Source organism: Gossypium arboreum, chromosome 4, assembly GCF_025698485.1.
Source record: "Gossypium arboreum isolate Shixiya-1 chromosome 4, ASM2569848v2, whole genome shotgun sequence".
In the NCBI taxonomy this organism is placed as follows: Eukaryota; Viridiplantae; Streptophyta; class Magnoliopsida; order Malvales; family Malvaceae; genus Gossypium; species Gossypium arboreum.
In genome coordinates, this window is record NC_069073.1 from 97,504,569 (window position 1) to 97,523,665 (window position 19,097).

At 31.9% G+C, this 19,097-nt stretch overlaps 1 protein-coding gene and 1 long non-coding RNA gene across 2 annotated transcripts; both read left to right on the forward strand.

The window, feature by feature from the left end:
• Positions 1-5,666: 5,666 nt before the first annotated feature.
• Positions 5,667-6,611, forward strand: LOC108458678 (putative glucose-6-phosphate 1-epimerase). The gene is made up of 4 exons (XM_017758083.1): positions 5,667-5,760; positions 5,886-5,959; positions 6,248-6,361; positions 6,459-6,611. Exons 1-4 carry the CDS (start codon positions 5,667-5,669, stop codon positions 6,609-6,611), a joined length of 435 nt encoding a protein of 144 aa, XP_017613572.1.
• Positions 6,612-8,657: 2,046 nt separating this feature from the next.
• On the forward strand, positions 8,658-9,664 carry LOC128291702 (uncharacterized). The gene is made up of 2 exons (XR_008281522.1): positions 8,658-8,731; positions 9,360-9,664. It is a non-coding gene; the product is annotated as an uncharacterized LOC128291702 (long non-coding RNA).
• The last annotated feature ends 9,433 nt before the right edge of the window (positions 9,665-19,097 follow it).

Sequence of the window (19,097 nt, forward strand, 5' to 3'; positions counted from 1 at the left end):
AATGAAAATGTGGTAATTGTGCGTATTTGCTTCCCATCGCTAACTCGTATTCATCTCTCTATTCAAACTTTGTATGCAATGAATAATGGAATAGTTCGAATATTACGGATTTAAGAGAAATTAATGTTTCTTTAACAATTATATTTGTTTGTTTGTTTTCATTTAATAGAAATTAATGCTTTGGATTTAGTCTAAAATCTCTCATTTCACCTTTTCCCACACTGTTGCTTAAATTTATCGCTGCTGACCTTGAGGAATCCCCAATCCCATCTCCATCACTCTCCATGCATTAATTCCTATAGCAATATCAAAGGTGGCAAGTTTAATTGACACATGACTTCTTTTGAACTGCTTTGTTTTTCAGGTTGACCACTAATTGGAAAAGATCATCTTTTCAAACGCAGATTATTATTTTGATCAAGGCACGGTGCTATTACGAGAGCCGGATCCTTGGTGCACACCATGGCTTGATTTCTACATATGCATTAGAAACAATGATTTTATATATCATTAATGTCTTTCATTCATCCTTATTTTGTTCTATTTGTATTTTATTAGATTTCTGGTGTAGTATGATAAGTGCGGTATTTTGTTTGGCGGGATGTATTTATATCATAGATTATTCTTCTTCTCAATATTTTGATAATGAATTTTAATTTTTTTTATATTTTTTAGGACTTTTACAATATTTTATAATATTTTATTTTTTTTAATTTTTATGACCTTTAGCGGCGTTTTTTGGAAAAGCGCCGCTAAAGGTCCTGACTTTGGCGGCGTTTGTGGGAAAAGCATCGCTAAAGGTCTTGACTTTGGCGGCGTTTGTGGGAAAAGCGCCGCTAAAGGTCTTGACCTTTGGCGGCGTTTGTGGAAAAAGCGCCGCTAAAGGTCCTGACCTTTGGCGGCGTTTGTAGGAAAAGCGCGGCGTTGTTTTCAAATAAACGCCGCAAAATTTAGCGGCGCCATCTATAGTGACGTTTTTTGCGGCGCTTGCAAAAACACCGCTAATAGTTTTAGTGGCGCTTACAAGCGCCACTAAAGGCCTAAAAAAACGCCGCTAAAAGTTAGTTTTGCTGTAGTGGTCATCTCATTCAAATAATTTTATCATTATTTACTCTCTTTAAAATTTTCTAATAAGACTACCTATTATACATACATTATATAAGTGGTTTTTTAAAAATAAATTAATGGTTATTGATAAAGTAAAAAAAATTGTATAAGAATAAGAGTGACTTTTATTTTTAAAAATTATCTTAGGATTTTTAAAAAAATTATCTTAGGAGAGCAACTCTCCTAACATATAGATGGACATGTTTTTTTGTTTTGATACAAATACATATTTGTATTGTTATATTTCGATATATCATTTCATGTTTATTAGTATTTTTTATTTTTTTACATGTAAACATATTTCAATTATAAACGTATAAATATATTTATATAAAAATATTAATTTTAAAATTAATTAATTATGTTCAACAACTTAATTAAATTATTATATTTTATTTTCTAAAGTAATTATAAAAATAATTAAGATAAAAATAAAAATTAATTTAAAAGTTTAAAATATTGTATGAATTGATAAGCATTACAAGCTGAAACTTATCGATACAAATCAAAATAGACAAAAATGTATTAGTGAAATTGATACCACCCTGAGTTTACACCAAAATGTAAACATATCCTATGCATTTTCATTTTAATAGAAATACCTTAATAACGTACAATATTTATGTATACAGATTGATCTCCAACAACTATTGGGAATTCGGTTGAGCACTCATGTGTGTAAATGTTTTTCCTTCTTGTGTTGCTTGGGCTAATTCTAAAAATGTGAAATTTGTGTCTATTTATGAATGAAATGAAAATGTCAATTATATTGATGGATTGTGGAAAATCGTTCAAATTGTTGTTGAAATGTTTTAAGGATTCTTACTTTATTCGAAACGACTCCACAAATTGTTAATAATTTTTTTTATTTTATTTTTAAATTAATTTTAATATTTGATAAAATTAGAAATTGGAGATCACCACTTAGCATTGGATTTGAGTTTTTAATTTCATACGTAGTTTACAAAAAAAAAAAAAAAAATTCATGAGTTTGTGTTGAAGCAACATCGCGGCTAAAGAGTGTAATTGGATCAATCAGTTTAGTTGATCGCTTTTATATCAGGTAATTGTTTAGTTATTTCACTATGTTATGTTAATTGTGTTTAATTTTTTTATAAGCATGATTTTGTTAAATTATAGATTATTTATATATTTTAAATTTTATGTTTAGCTTCGACAACTACTATGGCGCTCTGGATCTAATCGAATTTTTGGATCTGGTTTGAAGTGTTATAAAATTATGAAAAAATAAAAACTTTTGATTTTCAAAAAGTAAAAAAAAAAAATCAAATAATTTATTTTAATTTTAAAAAATATGAAAAATATTAAAATTTCTAAAAAAAAAAAATACTCCTTAAATAGTGATTACATGTTGGACTCGTATTTTTATCCATGGATTGGCTCTGCTCGACCCATTTTACTATTTAAAAATAATAACAAAATATAAAATAATTTTACAATAATATTAATATTTTTTTAATTACATTTAAATAAAAATATTTTTATTATTTTTAAATAGTGAAATAGGTCATTTGGGTAGATTGAGTGGGTTAGGCTCGAGCTAGGAAATTTTTTGAAGTTCGGTTTAGTCTATAAACACCTCTGATGTAATAACATCTCTCCAAATTTTGGAATATTTGTTAAGTCTATATTAAATCAAATTTGAACAAATACTTTTTAAATAAAATTAATTTTAATTACAATCATTTATATATCAAAATATTTTTATTTAAACTTAACTATACAATATATAAAATTAATGTAAAATAATTTTTAAATAAAATGACAATTCTAACAGCACAATTGGATAAAATGATGAAGATTTTAAATAAAAAAAGTATAAGGATTCAATATCTCAAAATTAAATTAGATGGATTAAAATTGAAAGTTTAAAAGAGTACAAATACCACTACTATATTTAAACCAAAGTAGTATAAAATACTAGCATCAGTTAACAATTAACTAGGGCAAAGTAAACTAAATCATGAGAAGTTAAAATATTAAAGAAGTAAATATAGAGTCCTAACAATGATTGAAAAATAAAAGAAAAAAGAAATATAGTCCTAACCAAAACTATATAGATATATGCTAAACTAGCTAGCTACTAATGTGAGAAAGGTGGCATAACCAAGTAAAGAAGTAGCTTCGAGCTAAGGGACAGGGCACGTATGTTGCAATACTTCTAATCTCCAAATTGTGTAATCGTCAATTTCCACAAAGTAGATCGAGTTTCTTTTGATTTTAGATCCATAAGCTCTACAACATTGGTCGTGACGATTATTAGGAAAATTCACGTTTTCACTACAGCAAAACAAGTTTTTAGCGGTGTCAAACGCCACTATAAATAGAGGTTAGCGGCGCTTTTTGAAAAATGCCACTATAGATTGAGCATTAGCGGCGCTTTTTGAAAAATGTCGCTATAGATCAAGCATTAGCGGCGCTTTTTAAAAGACACCGCTATAGGTCGACCATTAGCGGCTGAAAAACGCCGCAGAAAAATTAAGCACAACCTTTAGTGGCATTAGCGGCACTTTTTGAAAAACACCGCTATAGATAGAGCATTAGCGGCGCTTTTAAAAAACGCCGTTATAGGTCAACCATTAGCGACGCCACAAAAAAATTAAGCACAACGCCGTCATTTTATGTTAAGCTTTAGTGGCACTAGCAGCGCATTTTGAAAAATGCCGCTATAGATCGAGCATTAGCGACGCTTTTTTAAAAAACGCCACAAAAAACATTTTATCTGTCCATTTATTATTTAACTGGTTTATTTATATTAATTAAAATACAATTTTAATTGAATATTTAAATTCTTCAAAAAAAATAATGACACATTGAAAAATTTGAAATTAAAACATAGAAAAATATTTGTTAAAAATGAAAAAAATTAAAATACTATTATTTAAAATAATTTTAAAGTTTTTTAAGTATATGACTGATTGTTTTTTAAATCATTTTATTTTAGGGTTTAAGGTTTGAGATTTAAGGTTTAATGTCTATGGTTTGGGGTTTTAGGGTTTATGATATAATGTTTATTATTTTGTGATTAGAGTTTTGAGTTTAGGGTTTATGTTTATGATTTAGAGTTTGGTAGTTAGGGTCTTAGCATTTTTGATGGTTTTAAGGGTTAGGCTATTAGGGTTTAAGGGTTAGGGTTTTTGATAAAATGACAAAAAATTAATTTATTTTAGGGTTTAGGTAAGCAATAAGACTCTTTTTTAATTACTTTTGTCCCTTGTAATATATATATTTAGGATTTAGGGTATAGGGTATATGTTTATAGTCTATGATTTGGGGTTTGGGGTTTGGTGTTTGGGGTTTAATTTTTAGTGTTTAGGGGTGAATATGGTGAACTACTTAACTTGTGTATCTTGGATTTTTATATAATATAAATCTAAATAAGATAAATATAAATTATTATTTTTAAAATATATATATCAAAAGGGTTAAATCCCAAAAGCATACATGAACAATGGTTTAGTGTGCAATTGTATACATGAATTTTAATTTGATCTAGTTCTTGTAAATTATTAACACAATTATTGATATAACATCATTTTATATTTACATATTGCATACATAAATATTTATATTTATTCAATAAAAATATATTGATGTATTTATTTTTAAAATGTATATGATTAAATCAAAAATTAAAGTTTCAACTATACATTTAAACCACAATTAAAATTTCACGTCTACAATTACATATTAAACCGAAATTCATATATAATTCGAGATGTATCTCTATCAAAATTTAGGTTATACATATAATTAAATACCATTTATATAAAAATCTAAACAACTAATGCGGACCATACTTAAAACAATAATGCTTGTATTCTTTGTGTCATTTTGTATTTTTTAATTCATTGATTCCATTTTATTTCATTAAAGTTTCCTTTTGTATTTTATATGTTAATTTAAAATTATAAAAATCTTCAAAAAATTTAAAATTTAAAATAAAAACTGAAAATTTTAATATTTAATATTTTAGTCCATATTTTAGTTAAAAAGTTCAATATTCAAAATAAAAAATTCCAAAAATGATAATCTCAAGACAAAAATTTTGAAAGAAAAAAATAAAAAAAATATGTTAAAAATGAAAAAAATTAAAATTGAGCAATAATGGAGCTTTTGGATAAAAGCCACGAAAAGTTGAGCTATAGTGGTGATTTTGGTGAAAACGCAGCAAAATGCCATTATTTTTTATACCAAAAAGGGGAAATCAAAATCCCGCTCACTGCCAAAAAATAATTTTTGGTTACCGCTATATACTCCCTCTTCTTCTCATCTCCGTCGTGCGCCTTAAATCCCCCAAATAAAAGTTTGTACTTATTTTTTTTCCCTTTTACTCTCAAAATTTTCCCGCAAATTTCCTATTTCCAACAACACCAAGTCAATACACCTACACTAATCACACTTTTTTTCCTTTTCATTTCACTGCATTGAATTCAGCCACCATAGCTACTCCTTTTCTCTCGATCTGTAAGGGTTTCTTTTAATCATAGGCTTTCAAGGGAACGTACAGGTTCCTTTTAATTTTACCGGTTATTTCTATGGCAACGGAAACCCTAGATGACAAGAAACCGGAGGAAGAGGAGGTGATAGATAAAGAAAACGAAGAAAATGGAAGCTCTGCATTTAAACACTGTATCATGCGTCTCTAATTTTAGCAGTTGCAGTATTTTTTCCCTTTTTCAGTTAACAATGCTAGTGTTTTCTTAAGCCGTGGAAACAGTATGATATGGTGAATATTTGATTAAATCGCCTTATAGCCTTGGCCCTTATTCCTTACGTAAAGGGGGAACTAGACTGTCAAAAGCAGGAGTATAAATATGAGTTCAAAGTCGTACTTAATCACTGAACATAAGTAGTTTTTTAACGCAATTGATTTATATATTCTTTCTTTCTTGTCTTCTACATGCCAGGTAAGTGAATTTGCTATTTTGCATAGATAAAGTAAACATCTTGCAACACATGATTATTTTATCTTTAATTAAAGTTAAGTTGTGATTAGAAGCAATTTTTATTTGTTATTATTTTAAGAGTAAAGAAAAAGTTCTGTATCTAGGTGTTGTTGTTATGCTATATTGCTTGGACTTAATTCTTTGTTCTGTACGATTCAATTTGTATTTAGTTTTTATTTAGTGAAGTGCGAGTAGAAGGACTAGAGACACTGGATTATTTGGATAACCTGCAGAACAGAGAGCGGTTCATTGAACAAGGGGATGCAATAACAGTTGAATCAGAAGTTAGTCTAAAATTTTTAAAGCAGGCTTATGTTTTCTGTCTTTTCAATTCAAATTTGTATACATTGTTTTATATTTACCGTTCTTGTTGATGAAAAGGTGGATAAGATATATCTTAGTAGGCCAACAAAAATTGCCATCCTGGACCACGAAAGGAAGCGAACATTTGAGTTGCGAAAGGATGGACTTCCCGATGCTGGTGAGTTTATTGTCTTTATAAGCTTCCATCCTAATTTAGAGCACCATGGGTAGGAGATATGAATTAGTTGACGGTCAAAGCTCCATTTTATATGTTGACTCTTTATATAACATAATAAATATGTCCGTTGTGTGTGCATTTTTCTTTTGGATTTGCTTAAAAGAAAGTACCAAAGAAATTATCAATTAAAAAAAATTTAATTGCTTAATTCTTCGTTACAGGTTAGGTTAGTACTGTTTTGAGTCAACTTTTGCATGGCAAATCAAGTGGCCATTAATATTTCATAGCTCGTACCACTAATTATTTAAAAATTTAGTTCATGCAATTATTAATTAATTTAGTATTGAAGTATATTGACCACAATTTTTTTTATCATATTTGCTAATTGAAGACTACTTTCCAATAAAGGTTACAAGATTGTAAGTTGAAATTCAATTTTAAAAATAATTACATCAACTTTGTAATTCTTTTGTTTTCCCTTATTATTGACTTTGCCTCTCCAAAACGGTCTTTGGAATATAGTGTTCAAAGCACTCATGAACGCTACTCATTAATATTCCCCGCAGTTGCTTCCAAGCTACCGTACCATGTCCTGAACAAACCTCCATTTTCCATTGCCATGCTTCATTTAATTGTGACCCAACGATGTGAAATAAACGTTCAATAAATTGGCTCTTTTTGTATTTAATTGACAACTTAATCATCCTCAGCCGATATGTTTTCTGTATGAAAACAACATTATATTAATGTGTCACTGTTCTATATTGGAAGCTTTCCACTTTTATGACTTCCACCATGGAGGCTGAAAAAACTTCATACTAGATTAAGTTGTAAGTTGAATCCTTCTATTCACTTTTTCTTTGGAAAATAACTGAATTAATATAAAATAAATATTTTCTAGTAGATTTTCTTACATATCGATAATGAACAAAAGGTGGTTAACGAAAAAAACCCATTTTTCATATGAAGGGTATGGTAATTTTGCATATCTGTTTCTTTGGGTGTTTTAATTGATTACCTCTCCATTCTTATTCTTTCATTTTTTTTTTCATCCTTCCATTTTCTTCTTATAGTATTAAGTCTTGACTTTCATATGCTATTACATTCAAGTTAGGTCCTTCCGCCTATAAACAATTGGTTTTAGGGTGGATGCTTAACATAATATCAAAGCTCAAGTGTGTTCTGTTCTTGCTTTGGTTTACTACCCCTTGTAAGGCTGTCCGCTTGTAGGTCGTCATTGAGATAGATGTGAGAGGAAATATTAAGTGGCGTTATCCCACATCTTTAAATTGGGTTTTCTGTAGGCTTATATTCAAGTTAGAACCTTCCACCTATAATTAATTGGTTTTAGGTTAGATAATATAGTTGTTACATTGTCATTGTGCACTAATATTTTGTCATGACAAATAGTGCATCCTAACTCAAATTTTCATTACAGGATTGGACTGGTTTGAACTTTCAGGAAATAATGGATGAAGCAGAAAAAATTCGAGTGACGGTATGTGGCATATTTTATGTTGCATTCTTCCTAAATAAGCCATTGTCTGGTCGTACACTTTACAGCCCCATTTCCATGTGTATGCTTGCAAGCTGTTGCGGTGATGCACATTAATTGTTTAATCTTTTGTTTTGTTGTGCTGTAAGAATATTAATTTGAATATTTAACCATTGGTCTGCAGGGTAACCAACTCTTCAAAGAGGGAAAATTTAAACTTGCCAAGGCAAAATATGAAAAGGTAGTATGTCAAATATTTTAAACAGATCTTATATGGCTATAGGGTAAGCCTAAATACACTTTATTTAGTAGATGTTCATGTGAAATCAGTGAAAGTGTTTTCTACTGTGGTACATTGAAGTTCATATGTAGCTCAATTCCATGTGTTGCTTTATTTATAGGTGCTTCGGTAGTTCAATCATGTTCATCCACAAACGGATGAGGAAGGAAAAGTGTTTTTAGACACAAGAGTAAGTTTCTTCCTGCCTCGTGGTAATTGAAAGAATTTATCATGTCCTTTGATCTATCAGTTGGTACATGATATTAGATAGCTGTTTCTGGATACTATTAATTTCAACTTTCCTGATTTATTGCATGAAGAATTCTTTATGTCTGAATGTAGCTGCGTGCTTCCTCAAAATGGGAGAATGCAGAAAGTCCATTGACGCATGTAATAAGGTTTGTTATTACTTCAAATTGAAACTCTTTATCTTTCTTTCTTCCATTAGGAAGAAATTTTTGTGATTTTATTGGTGTTCATGTGTAGAGATGCACATTATTTTCATAAATAACCAAAGGTAAAATATCATCTTTCATGCAAGAGTTAAAAGGATATTCAAATTAATCAGATTGTTACCAAAATAATGTGGCGATTGGTTTCTCAACTTCACAAGGAAAATTTTGTGTACATTTAATTTTGAGGTTTAAAGTTGAACTCAGGGAAGAAATAAAGATAAAACAACCAACATAGTGGATCAGGAAAATGCTTTGCCATGAGCTGCTTTCTGTTTGACTTGTTTACATATCTAAATAATAGATTGTTTGAGGATAGGCCATGGATTTGGTGATATTTTTTATTTAAACTATGTAGGTTTTAGATGCAACGCTTATACATGCAAAGGCACATGATTAATTACATGATCAATGACTTTTGTCGAAACAAATTCTAATTCTTGCTTTATGGTAGCATTATTAAAAATTTATCTTTCCATATCATAATTCAAAGAGATCAGATAATGTGCTTTGACATATGTGGCTTTGAGGGTCGTATAAGTGATTTCCTTACTGGCCTGACTTTGGCTTACAGGTGCATACTTTGACTTTCTGTTCCGGTGTTTTGGATTCTTTGGCGGTTGAATTGAAAGCATCATAGGACTTCTCTAAGTTATATGCAGGCATTGCAATGTTTTGGCTTCATCTAAGCTTGAACCAACCCTCTGTTGTATATTGTTTCTTCTTCTTTTCTGATCTTTTTCCTTTGATTAATGAGAGGTGATGATGATTTGGTATTCTTTTCTCACCAGAATGAATTTTGTTTTAGAAATAGTAATACTTTGTGTTTTTTTATGTATTAATTACATATTGAATCGATGTTTATGTATTAAATTTAAATTCATGAATTTTTATATTTAGTTTTAAAGTTAAAGTTTTAATAGAAAATTTAATTTACTTAATATTTTTATTTTTCCTTAAAAGTATATAGTTTAAAGTTTAAATTTCAAAATTAAACATAATATAATATTTATCATATAAATAAATATTATTTAAATTAAAATAATTTTTTTAAAGGTCATGTTCTTTAGTGGCGTTTGTGGCAAAAGCGTCGCTAAAGGTCTGTTCTATAGCGGCGTTTGTGAGAACAGTGCCGCTAAAGGTCATGGTCTTTAGTTGCATTTTTGGGAAAGTACCGTTAAAGGTCATGTTCTTTAGCGGCGATTTTTTTCATAAACGCCACAAAATGTTAACAGCTTTTTTTGCGGCGTTCGCTTATAAGGGCCGCTATAGGCCCAAAAAACGCCGCTAAAAACCTGTTTTGCTGTAGTGTTTCTCTTACGTGTCTTATCTCCACACATGAATTTGTAATAATATCCACCTTGAAAGTCCTAATGTCCACATCCTAAGCCAATCTTTGGTTGACACATTTTGAAATAACCACCGACTCTTTAATCAAATACTCATATATAAAAAAATTTAACATCTCAACTGGACCTTGTTGTAGGGTCATCAAAGATGTAATTTGGATGTTAGTCCTCAAACTCAATGGTTAGAAAATAAATTGGATTCCTCAACTCAATAGTCTTTCCTTAAAAAATAACCATACATTCAAACCAATTTAAGTCTTCTTCGAAGGAGTATTTAGTGTATCCACGATTATAGAGACGACATAATGCTAAGGCTTTAGTATCGAAGGAAACATGGCATTGGGGGCCTTCAGGAAGTGCTATGAGTCAATAGAAGGGAGTTGGGTTTTTTCCATGGACTCGAGATTTAAATGGAAAATATCATAAGAAGCAAAATACGAAAAAACTATCCATTCCCTATAAGTATAGCATACCAACATATTTCACATCTCGGGAATGACTTTAGTATAATGTTTGCCTTTGATGATGCTTTCCATGAGATATTAGCAACCGAGGGCATGTATCAGACACCGGTACACTTGTGTGATCCATCATGTTCAAATGAGGTCATTTGACCTAACCAGACTAGCCCGTTGCTTAGAGAGATTGAAGGCCTATCTACAAAGCATAGCAAATATGGAATGTAATCTTCAAAGATATGCAATCTTAGATATGATATGTAATCTTAAAGATTTTATTTTATAGATAACTTTTAATTTTAGACGTTGATGTACTTTAATCTATACCATTGAATTTGGGGAGGCTCAACTATAAATAGAGGCCTCTCCCCCTCATTGTAAATCACTTCAGTTTTGAGTAATAGAATTCTTGATAGCATTCACTCAAACATTCTCTTTGTGCTTTTGCTTTTCTATGGCTTTGTTCTTATATTTCATGTAACACCCCTAACCCGAATCTGTCGTCGGAACGGGGTTACAGAGTATTACCAGAGTTTATGGATCAAGTAACAGACATTTCATAAACGTTTAGCATTCATATCAGATTTTGATCAAATTTAATCATACAGTCCCTTACGTGAGCCCTCGAGGCCCAAATCATTTATTAGAATCAGGTCGGGACTAAACCGGGTACTCAAAATTTTTTTCTATTTATATTAAAATTTCGCCAAGGTGTAGGGGTCACACGCCCGTGTGGTCAGGCCGTGTGTCTCACACGGTCAAGAGACATACATCCGTCTCTCTACCCATGTGGACAAAAATAGGCTATTTTTCAAGCCACATTTCTCACCCCATTTGTCATCAACCTAACTTAACACTTTTAGACATAAACAACCCATATCATAGCACTCAAATCAAGCTAAAACCAAGTTTTATACATGTATTATCATCACATATACTCTAGTATTCAAACTTATCAAATTGACCGAAATCACTTATATGCCTACTTGTACTAAGTATTAACATACCTATTATCTCGACATGTCACACTTGAGTTTAATACTCATATCAACTTACATAATTTCCTTGTTTCAACATATCAAAGATAATCATATATATACAGGTCATGATACATATCATTCTCTTCTGTTTCTTCATAAACATATATCATTCATTTCATTATATTAATATTTCATGTACCATAATTTCTATGTATTTCATGTATATTTATTTTGGTAATAGTTCATATCGAACTTAACATTAATCAAATTCCATGTACATATACTCTCCACACCATGTGCCTATATAACATGTACAAATCATTATATATATTTCAGGCATATACGGGTAATAGTTCATTTCGTACTCATATTGTTTCATATCAGAATTTTGCCCGTAGAATCATTTAAAATATCGATGGATACACTTATTTCAGATCAATACTAAAAATAACCATAAGTCTTTCAATATTAATTCTATATGTCACTTACCAAGTCTTTCTAAATTGGAGAACGACTTACGGATATGAGTACATCGTTTTCCTTGTTCCATAGTCCAATTATGGTCTTACACATTCATTGCCATGGCCCTACCATGGTCTTACATTCGTAGTGCCATAACTCAATTATCGTCTTATCATTAGAATGCCATAGCCTAGCTATGGTCTTACATATAAATACTGCCATAGTCCATCCATGGTCTCACATTCAAGGTGCCATAACCCGGCTATGGTCTTTTCATTAAAATTCCATAGCCCAGCTATGGTCTTACATATAAACACTGGCATGGTCCAACCATGGTCTTATCCTTCAATTCATCCTTTGCCATAAAACGATTATACCCAATCTTGCGTTCCGTTCACTTTGATTTCATAATTTTAACCATAATAATTTTATTTTCTACAAATAATATGAATAAATACATATTAACATTCATCAATTTAACATATAATATTAAAATATAACCATACAAACTTAAACTTACCTGACTAAATTGTAAAAATACCAAGATTCAGGGGCATTTTGAAAATTCTCCATTTTCCTCGATTTCCCACCCGATCTTAATCTAAATTACTAATTTCATTCAAATTATTAATTTAGACAATAAAACAATTCATTTTATGTAATTTGGTTGTTTTTGACATTTTTATAAAACTGCCCCTAAAGTTGTACTTTTATTTAATTTAGTCCCTGAGCCAAAAACATGCAAAATTAGCCATTTTTAATCTAAACCCATGTAGCTGAATATTCATATATATTTTATTCCTCCTCCTCTCCATTTCACACTCTTAATGTATATAACTTGCTTATATGTAACATTATCTATAATTTCACTATTTACTTATATAAAATGTTCATTCAAAGATGTCCACTTGAGTCATAGTAACTAAATTATTTATTTCTTGAGCTACAGAATTCCAAATTAAGATCCGCTTGATGTTTTTGAAACTAGACTCAAATATATTTATACCATAAAAATTTCAGCATTTATAGTTTAGCCAATAAGTACGGTAAAATCTTCAAATTTATCCCTGTTCTGCTATTTGACAGCTTTGACCTTTCTTTATTAAAAATTAATTATCTCTTAGGACGGACTTTGGATGACGTTTAAGTTTGTTTCTCTTAAAAATAGACTAATTTAAGAATTTAAACATGTAAATTTAAACCCATAATCATTTTTTTACAATTTTTTGATGATTTTTCAAAGTCAGAATAGGGGAACCCAAAATCAATTTGACCTTGTCTCACAAAAATTCATATATCTCATAATATGAAATTCTTTTGCTTACAAAGTTTCTTCTATGTAAAACTAGACTCAATAGTATTTAATTTAATACTTTAATTAACCTCTAATTCAATTTATAATTTTTTTGGTGAATTTTCAAATTTAAACTACTGCTGTTGTCCAAAACTGTTTTAATGCAAAATGTTGATAACTAAGTATTTCCCATCACTTTATCTTACTTTCCTTCACTAACATATCAAGAACATAGAATATTATAAAAGAAAACTCTACTTTAACACAATTTTCATGCTTTTTCAATAATATCAAACTTAAAAATATATTGAAATCTTGATGTTCTTACCTAGTCCTATTCATTTCAATCTTTAATTAATTTTTTCTCTCCTCCAGCTTCTATTTCTTGAATCCAACTTGATATTCTAGCTCCCCATAGTATCCTTATTATTTTTCTCTCTTGGTAGCTATGGAAATTCTTTTGATTTCTAAGTGAAAATGGTAAATTTTTTATAAAAGGACCAAATTGTAAAGAAAAGAAAAATTCTTTCTTTCCTTTCTCTTCTCACGTTGGTGGCATGGGAAAGATGAAGAGAGTTCTTCATCTTTCTTTCTTTATATACTAAATAAAATAATAATAAAATATAATTAAAAATCAAATCAAAATATTAATAAACTGATAGTTATTTATTAATCTAAAATATCACCAACATCATCGTTGCTTTCTAGAGTTCTCTCTCTTCTAATTGACCATTTTTCCCTTTATGATCTTTTAAAATTCCATCCTTAAGTCATCACATAATTTGGTAAAATTACGATTTAGTCCCTCATAATTCTTCACCTATTCAATTTGGTCCTAATTTATCCATTTTCATTAGTTTCTAAATCATTCCTCCCTTAAAATATTTGCAATATTGGTCCTTTAACTTTTTTATATTTACACTTTAACCTCGCAAGTTTTGAGTATTTACTCTTGGGTAAGAAAACTTTTTTCACTTTTTCAATTTAGTCTTTTCTTGAATTAATATATCATAATATACTTCCCAATGTTGTCATAACTCAAAATTTCCCTTTTTGTCACTTTATTTCCTTATTTTACTATATCTAGGATAATATCTTACTTTCTTACTGTAGAAATTTTCAGGGTATTACCTTTCAAGTTTGTTCATCTTTGAGTTGCTTCCACTTTGCATTAGTGCCTTAGAAGAATTCTATTTGAATCCCCAATTGTTGGGAGTTAGGTTGACTTAGGTGTTTTTGAAGCGAAGAATTCGCCAAAGGTTGCACGGATTGCGAGACTAAAGTTCTAGCCCCTTGACAGTTAGTATTTGAGCCAGTGTTGCGAATGCACCATTGAAGGATGTCAAAAGAAGTTGCCGAACAAGTTGATCCAATAGAGACTCATGGAGGGCCAGCAAAGCTAGCCGTTCGAGGGATATGCCATCGGCATTGGAAAGATGAGTGGTCAATCTCTAGAAGTCCACTAGGGACATAAAAGAAACTCTCGATGGGGACGCATCGAGGAGTTTGGCTCGGAGAAGGAGCAACTCAAGGAACATGTGGATGAGGCCCTTAGTTCCAACTTAGATACATTGCAAGCTCTCCTCAACACTACTGTGGCTAAGCTGACCAAAAAGAATGAGACTCTTAAAGCTATTATGATGGCAATAAAGGCAGATAACGAAGCCATAGTGGCGAAGTTACACATAAAGATTGAGGAGTTTAAGGGTGAGCTTGTTTTGTGTTGTGTTGCTATAGGTAAAAGATGTTGGGTGGAATACCAAGCCATAAGGTTGACGCTCCCAAACCAAAGAAGTTCAAGGGGGCAAGGTCTACAATAAAGGTGGACAACTTCTTATGGGAGATTGAGCAATACTTCTGTGCCATGGGCATCAAGGATGATAATACTGAGGTAAACACAACTTCTTTGTATCTCACTGATGTTGCTTTCTTATTGTAGTGTCGTAGGCCTACAGATTTGAGACATGGTGGAATTAGAATTGGGACTTGATAGGAGTTTCAAAAGGAGTTCAAAACACAGTTTTACCCAGAATATGCTGAGAAGGAGGCTTGGGTTAAGTTGCGTCGATTTTCGAAACAAGGTACAATAAGGGAGTACGTGAAATAATTTAGTGAGTTGATGTTGCAAATCACTCATCTAAATGAAGATGAGGAATTCTTCTTTTTCATGGATGGATTGAAGCTGTAGCTTAAGCAAGAATTGGAATGTTGAGGGGTCGAAAAACTCTCCAAAGCCATGACCGTTGCTGAATTGCTTCTTGATCTAAATGTCAAGAAGTCGGAAAAGTATGAGTCTTCCAAGCCAAAATTAAAGCCAAAGGGCAATGGTGGGGTAGATAAAGATAAGGTGAAAAAGAATGGCAAGACCCAAAAAGCTAAGCAAGACAAGCCATGGGAGAAGAAGGGCCCAATATGTTGCTATCTTTGTTAATGCCCGTATATGGTAAAGGACTTCCCAAAGAAAATCGAGTTCTCTACTATTAATGGGAATGATGAGCAAGAACAAGCAACAAAGAATCTTGGTTTAATACTAGGGGGTGTCGACGATAAGACAAGTCATAGGCTAATGTTTGTGGACATCATGGTGGCTGGCAAATGATTGAATGTACTTTTTGAGACAGGTGCATCAGATTTGCTCATGTCTAAAAAGACTGCTCCTAAACTTGGTCTCAAGATCCAAAATGAATCAGGTTGGACCAAGATGGTAAACTCAGAAAGTGTTCTAATAAAGGGTGTAACAAAATGAGTGGATCTCTAACTTGGCGATTAGATCAGTAAGGCATCCATTAAGGTAATACCATTTGATGACTATGACTTTGTGGTTGGATAATGTTTCTTTGACCGAATTTATGCATCTATTTTTCCTTATGGTAATTACATGATGATTTTAGATTCGAACCATCAATGTATGGTGAGAATGAAAAGGAAAGAAGGCATGGTGGGAAAAACATTGTTGATGATCCAATTTGCTACAGGAGTACATAGAGATGAAGTCTCCTATTTAGCCACCTTAAAAGTTGATGAAGCTGTGAAACCCGTGGGTGATATTCCAAAGGAAGTGAGATAGTTACTTCAATATTTTCAAGATGTGATGAAAGCAAAGTTGCCACCTAAGAAGGAGGTGGATAACTGGATCGAGTTGATGCCCAATTCTGAGCTACCAGCTAAGGCTTCTTATCAAATGTATTTGCCTAAGTTGGAAGAATTACAGAAATATTTGAAGGAGCTTTTAGATATAGGTTCATTAGACCGTCTAAAGCCCTATTTGGAGCACCGATGTTGTGTCAAAACAAGCATGATATGTCTTTAAGATTATGACAGCCCTAAAGTGACCCTAGTCGGGAACGGATTCGGGACCGCTAAACCGAGTCACCAAATTATTTGAACATGATATATATTGTCTAAAATATGTGATTATGAATGTGTGAAAGTTTTAGACTTCGATTTAGTAAATTGCATGCGAATTTAGTCAAAAGGAATTATGTGAGAAAATTTAGAAATATGCTAGGCAAATGTAAAATGGCCTAATAATGCATGTTGTAGAAATGGTGGGTTTGCATGTCAAATTGCCCAATATTTGAGCTAATGGCCGGCCATGCTATGAGTGGAAACATGTCACAAACATGTTATGTAGTGATGTATGTTAGGAACAATAAAATAATGAGTATGGGTAATAAAGAAATGGAAAAAGAAAAAAAAAATGTGTGTGGTTGCCCCCCCTCCATTGCCGTGAATAGAAGAAAGAAAAAGAAAAAAAAAATGTGTGTCCATCCTTTTTTCATTCTTCTTGACCGAAAATTCAAAGGAAAGAAGGGAGGAAATGTTGAAGAGATTCGGCCATGCTTGTAGCTAGGTGAAGCTCAAGAGCTTAGAGGACCACAGTTGGATAAGGGAAAGGAAAAAGTGATCGAATAGCCGTTGAAGCCGTTCGACAACATCCGAGGTAAGTTTTCGAGTAATGGAACTTAGATTATGATTTGATTAGATCATGTTTTAAGCAAATCAAAATCATGCTCTTTGTGTGTGGCTATTGAGCCGAAATTGCAAGTGTGATAAGTGCCTTGTGTTTGAGTTTTGCTAATGAAAATGAAATACGAATGTGTCATGATTTATTGATAAATGTGCATGGTTATTCGAATGATGTCCGGGCTAAGTCCCGAAGGCTTTGTGCTAAGTGACTATATCCGGACTAAGATCCGAAGGCATTCGTGCGAGTTACTAAATTCGGACTAAGATCTGAAGGCATTTGTGCGAGTTACTAAATCCGGGCTAAGTCCCGAAGGCATTTGTGCGAGTTACTATAACCGGGCTATGTCCCGAAGGCATTTGAACGAGTAGCTATATCCGGTTAAACTCCGAAGGTACGTGATTCGAAAATGAATGAACTTGCTGTAAAAATTTCAGTTAATACGCTTGTGAAATCCCAACAATGAGGTATGTTTTGTATGTGCTTTGAATTAGTTGAGCCCTTACAAATAAGTATTCGCTCAGTTGATAAATGAGCTACCGGCCTTTGGCTAAGTTGATCTTTGGGCATGAATATAAGGGTTGGTATGTGAAGTAAGTATGATATGGAGAATTTGTGCATATGAAATTATCTGTTTAGCTACATGAATGCTATACTTTGGTTGTGTCTAAATTCATGACTCAAACTTACTAAGCATTAAATGCTTACTCCGTTTCTTTGATTCTCTGTTTTATAGATTTTGGTTCTTTAGATATCGGACTCGAGATTTTTGAAGTCGAAGTCGCCCACACTATCAAAGCTCCTTTTGGTATATTTTTGGTTGAACTTTGAAATGGCATGTATAGGACTACCCTTTTGTTGTAGGTCATGTACCTTTCGGTTTTGTGTAAATTTGGATAGCCATGCGAAAATGGCTTAAGTATACTTTGGGCATGGTATTATAATCATTGTATGTTGTTCATTAAGAGGTATGGAAATGTTTGGAAACGATTAGCCATTGGGATGGTTAATCATGATCATATTTTGTGCTATTTATGTTAAAGGGCTAGTTGAATCATGGAAACTATGAAATAGGTAAAGCCTACCTTAAAGACAGATGCTGATAGCTGCAGTGACATGGATGTGAAAAATCACTAAAAATAGTAGGAATGGAATTAAATATTGAATAAATTATGTAAATGAACCTTGACGAGTCTATTTTCATAGGAAAGTAACGAAACAATCATATGCACAGTATGTTAAGAGATATTTAAGTTTTCGTGAGATAGGGCCAGAACGGCTTCTGGAGTCCCTGTTCCGACTTTGGAAATTCATTATAAATTGACCAGAGATAATTAGAAGTCATGCCATATATTTACAGATTCCTTTTTGAGTCTAGTTTCTGTAGAAACAAACGAAATCAGTATTGAAGCCCTGTACAGGGAGATATCCAAGTTGTAATGCGCAAAGGTCAGTGTAGTCGATCCCTGTAACATGGGGGACTTTAACTAATAAACTGTACTAATTGTCCTGACCAAAAATTCTAGAAAAAAATTTGTAGATGCATATATGAGTCTAGTTTCAGGAAAAAATCACGAAGCTGATTTTCGAGTTGTGGAACTCAAGATATGATTTTTAAGGTGACAGTGACACAGTTAGCCGGCTGTCTGGAAATTTTTAAAATGAACTGTGCAAGTAAGTGGATTAAGCCCGTTAACCCCTCGTGTCCGACTCCGTGACGGTCTCTGCACGGGTGTTACAGTTTTATTGGTATCAGAGCTACGGTTTAGTCGATTCTAGGACTACCGTAATGCGTTTGGGTC

Bases quoted from the DNA above. Each gene is read 5' to 3' on its own strand.
- LOC108458678 (XM_017758083.1), top strand. From the start codon at position 5,667: ATGGCAACGGAAACCCTAGATGACAAGAAACCGGAGGAAGAGGAGGTG. The intron at 5,761-5,885 runs GTATCATGCGTC...ATCGCCTTATAG, and splicing joins AAGCTCTGCATTTAAACACT to CCTTGGCCCTTATTCCTTAC. The intron at 5,960-6,247 runs GTACTTAATCAC...ATTTGTATTTAG, and splicing joins ATAAATATGAGTTCAAAGTC to TTTTTATTTAGTGAAGTGCG.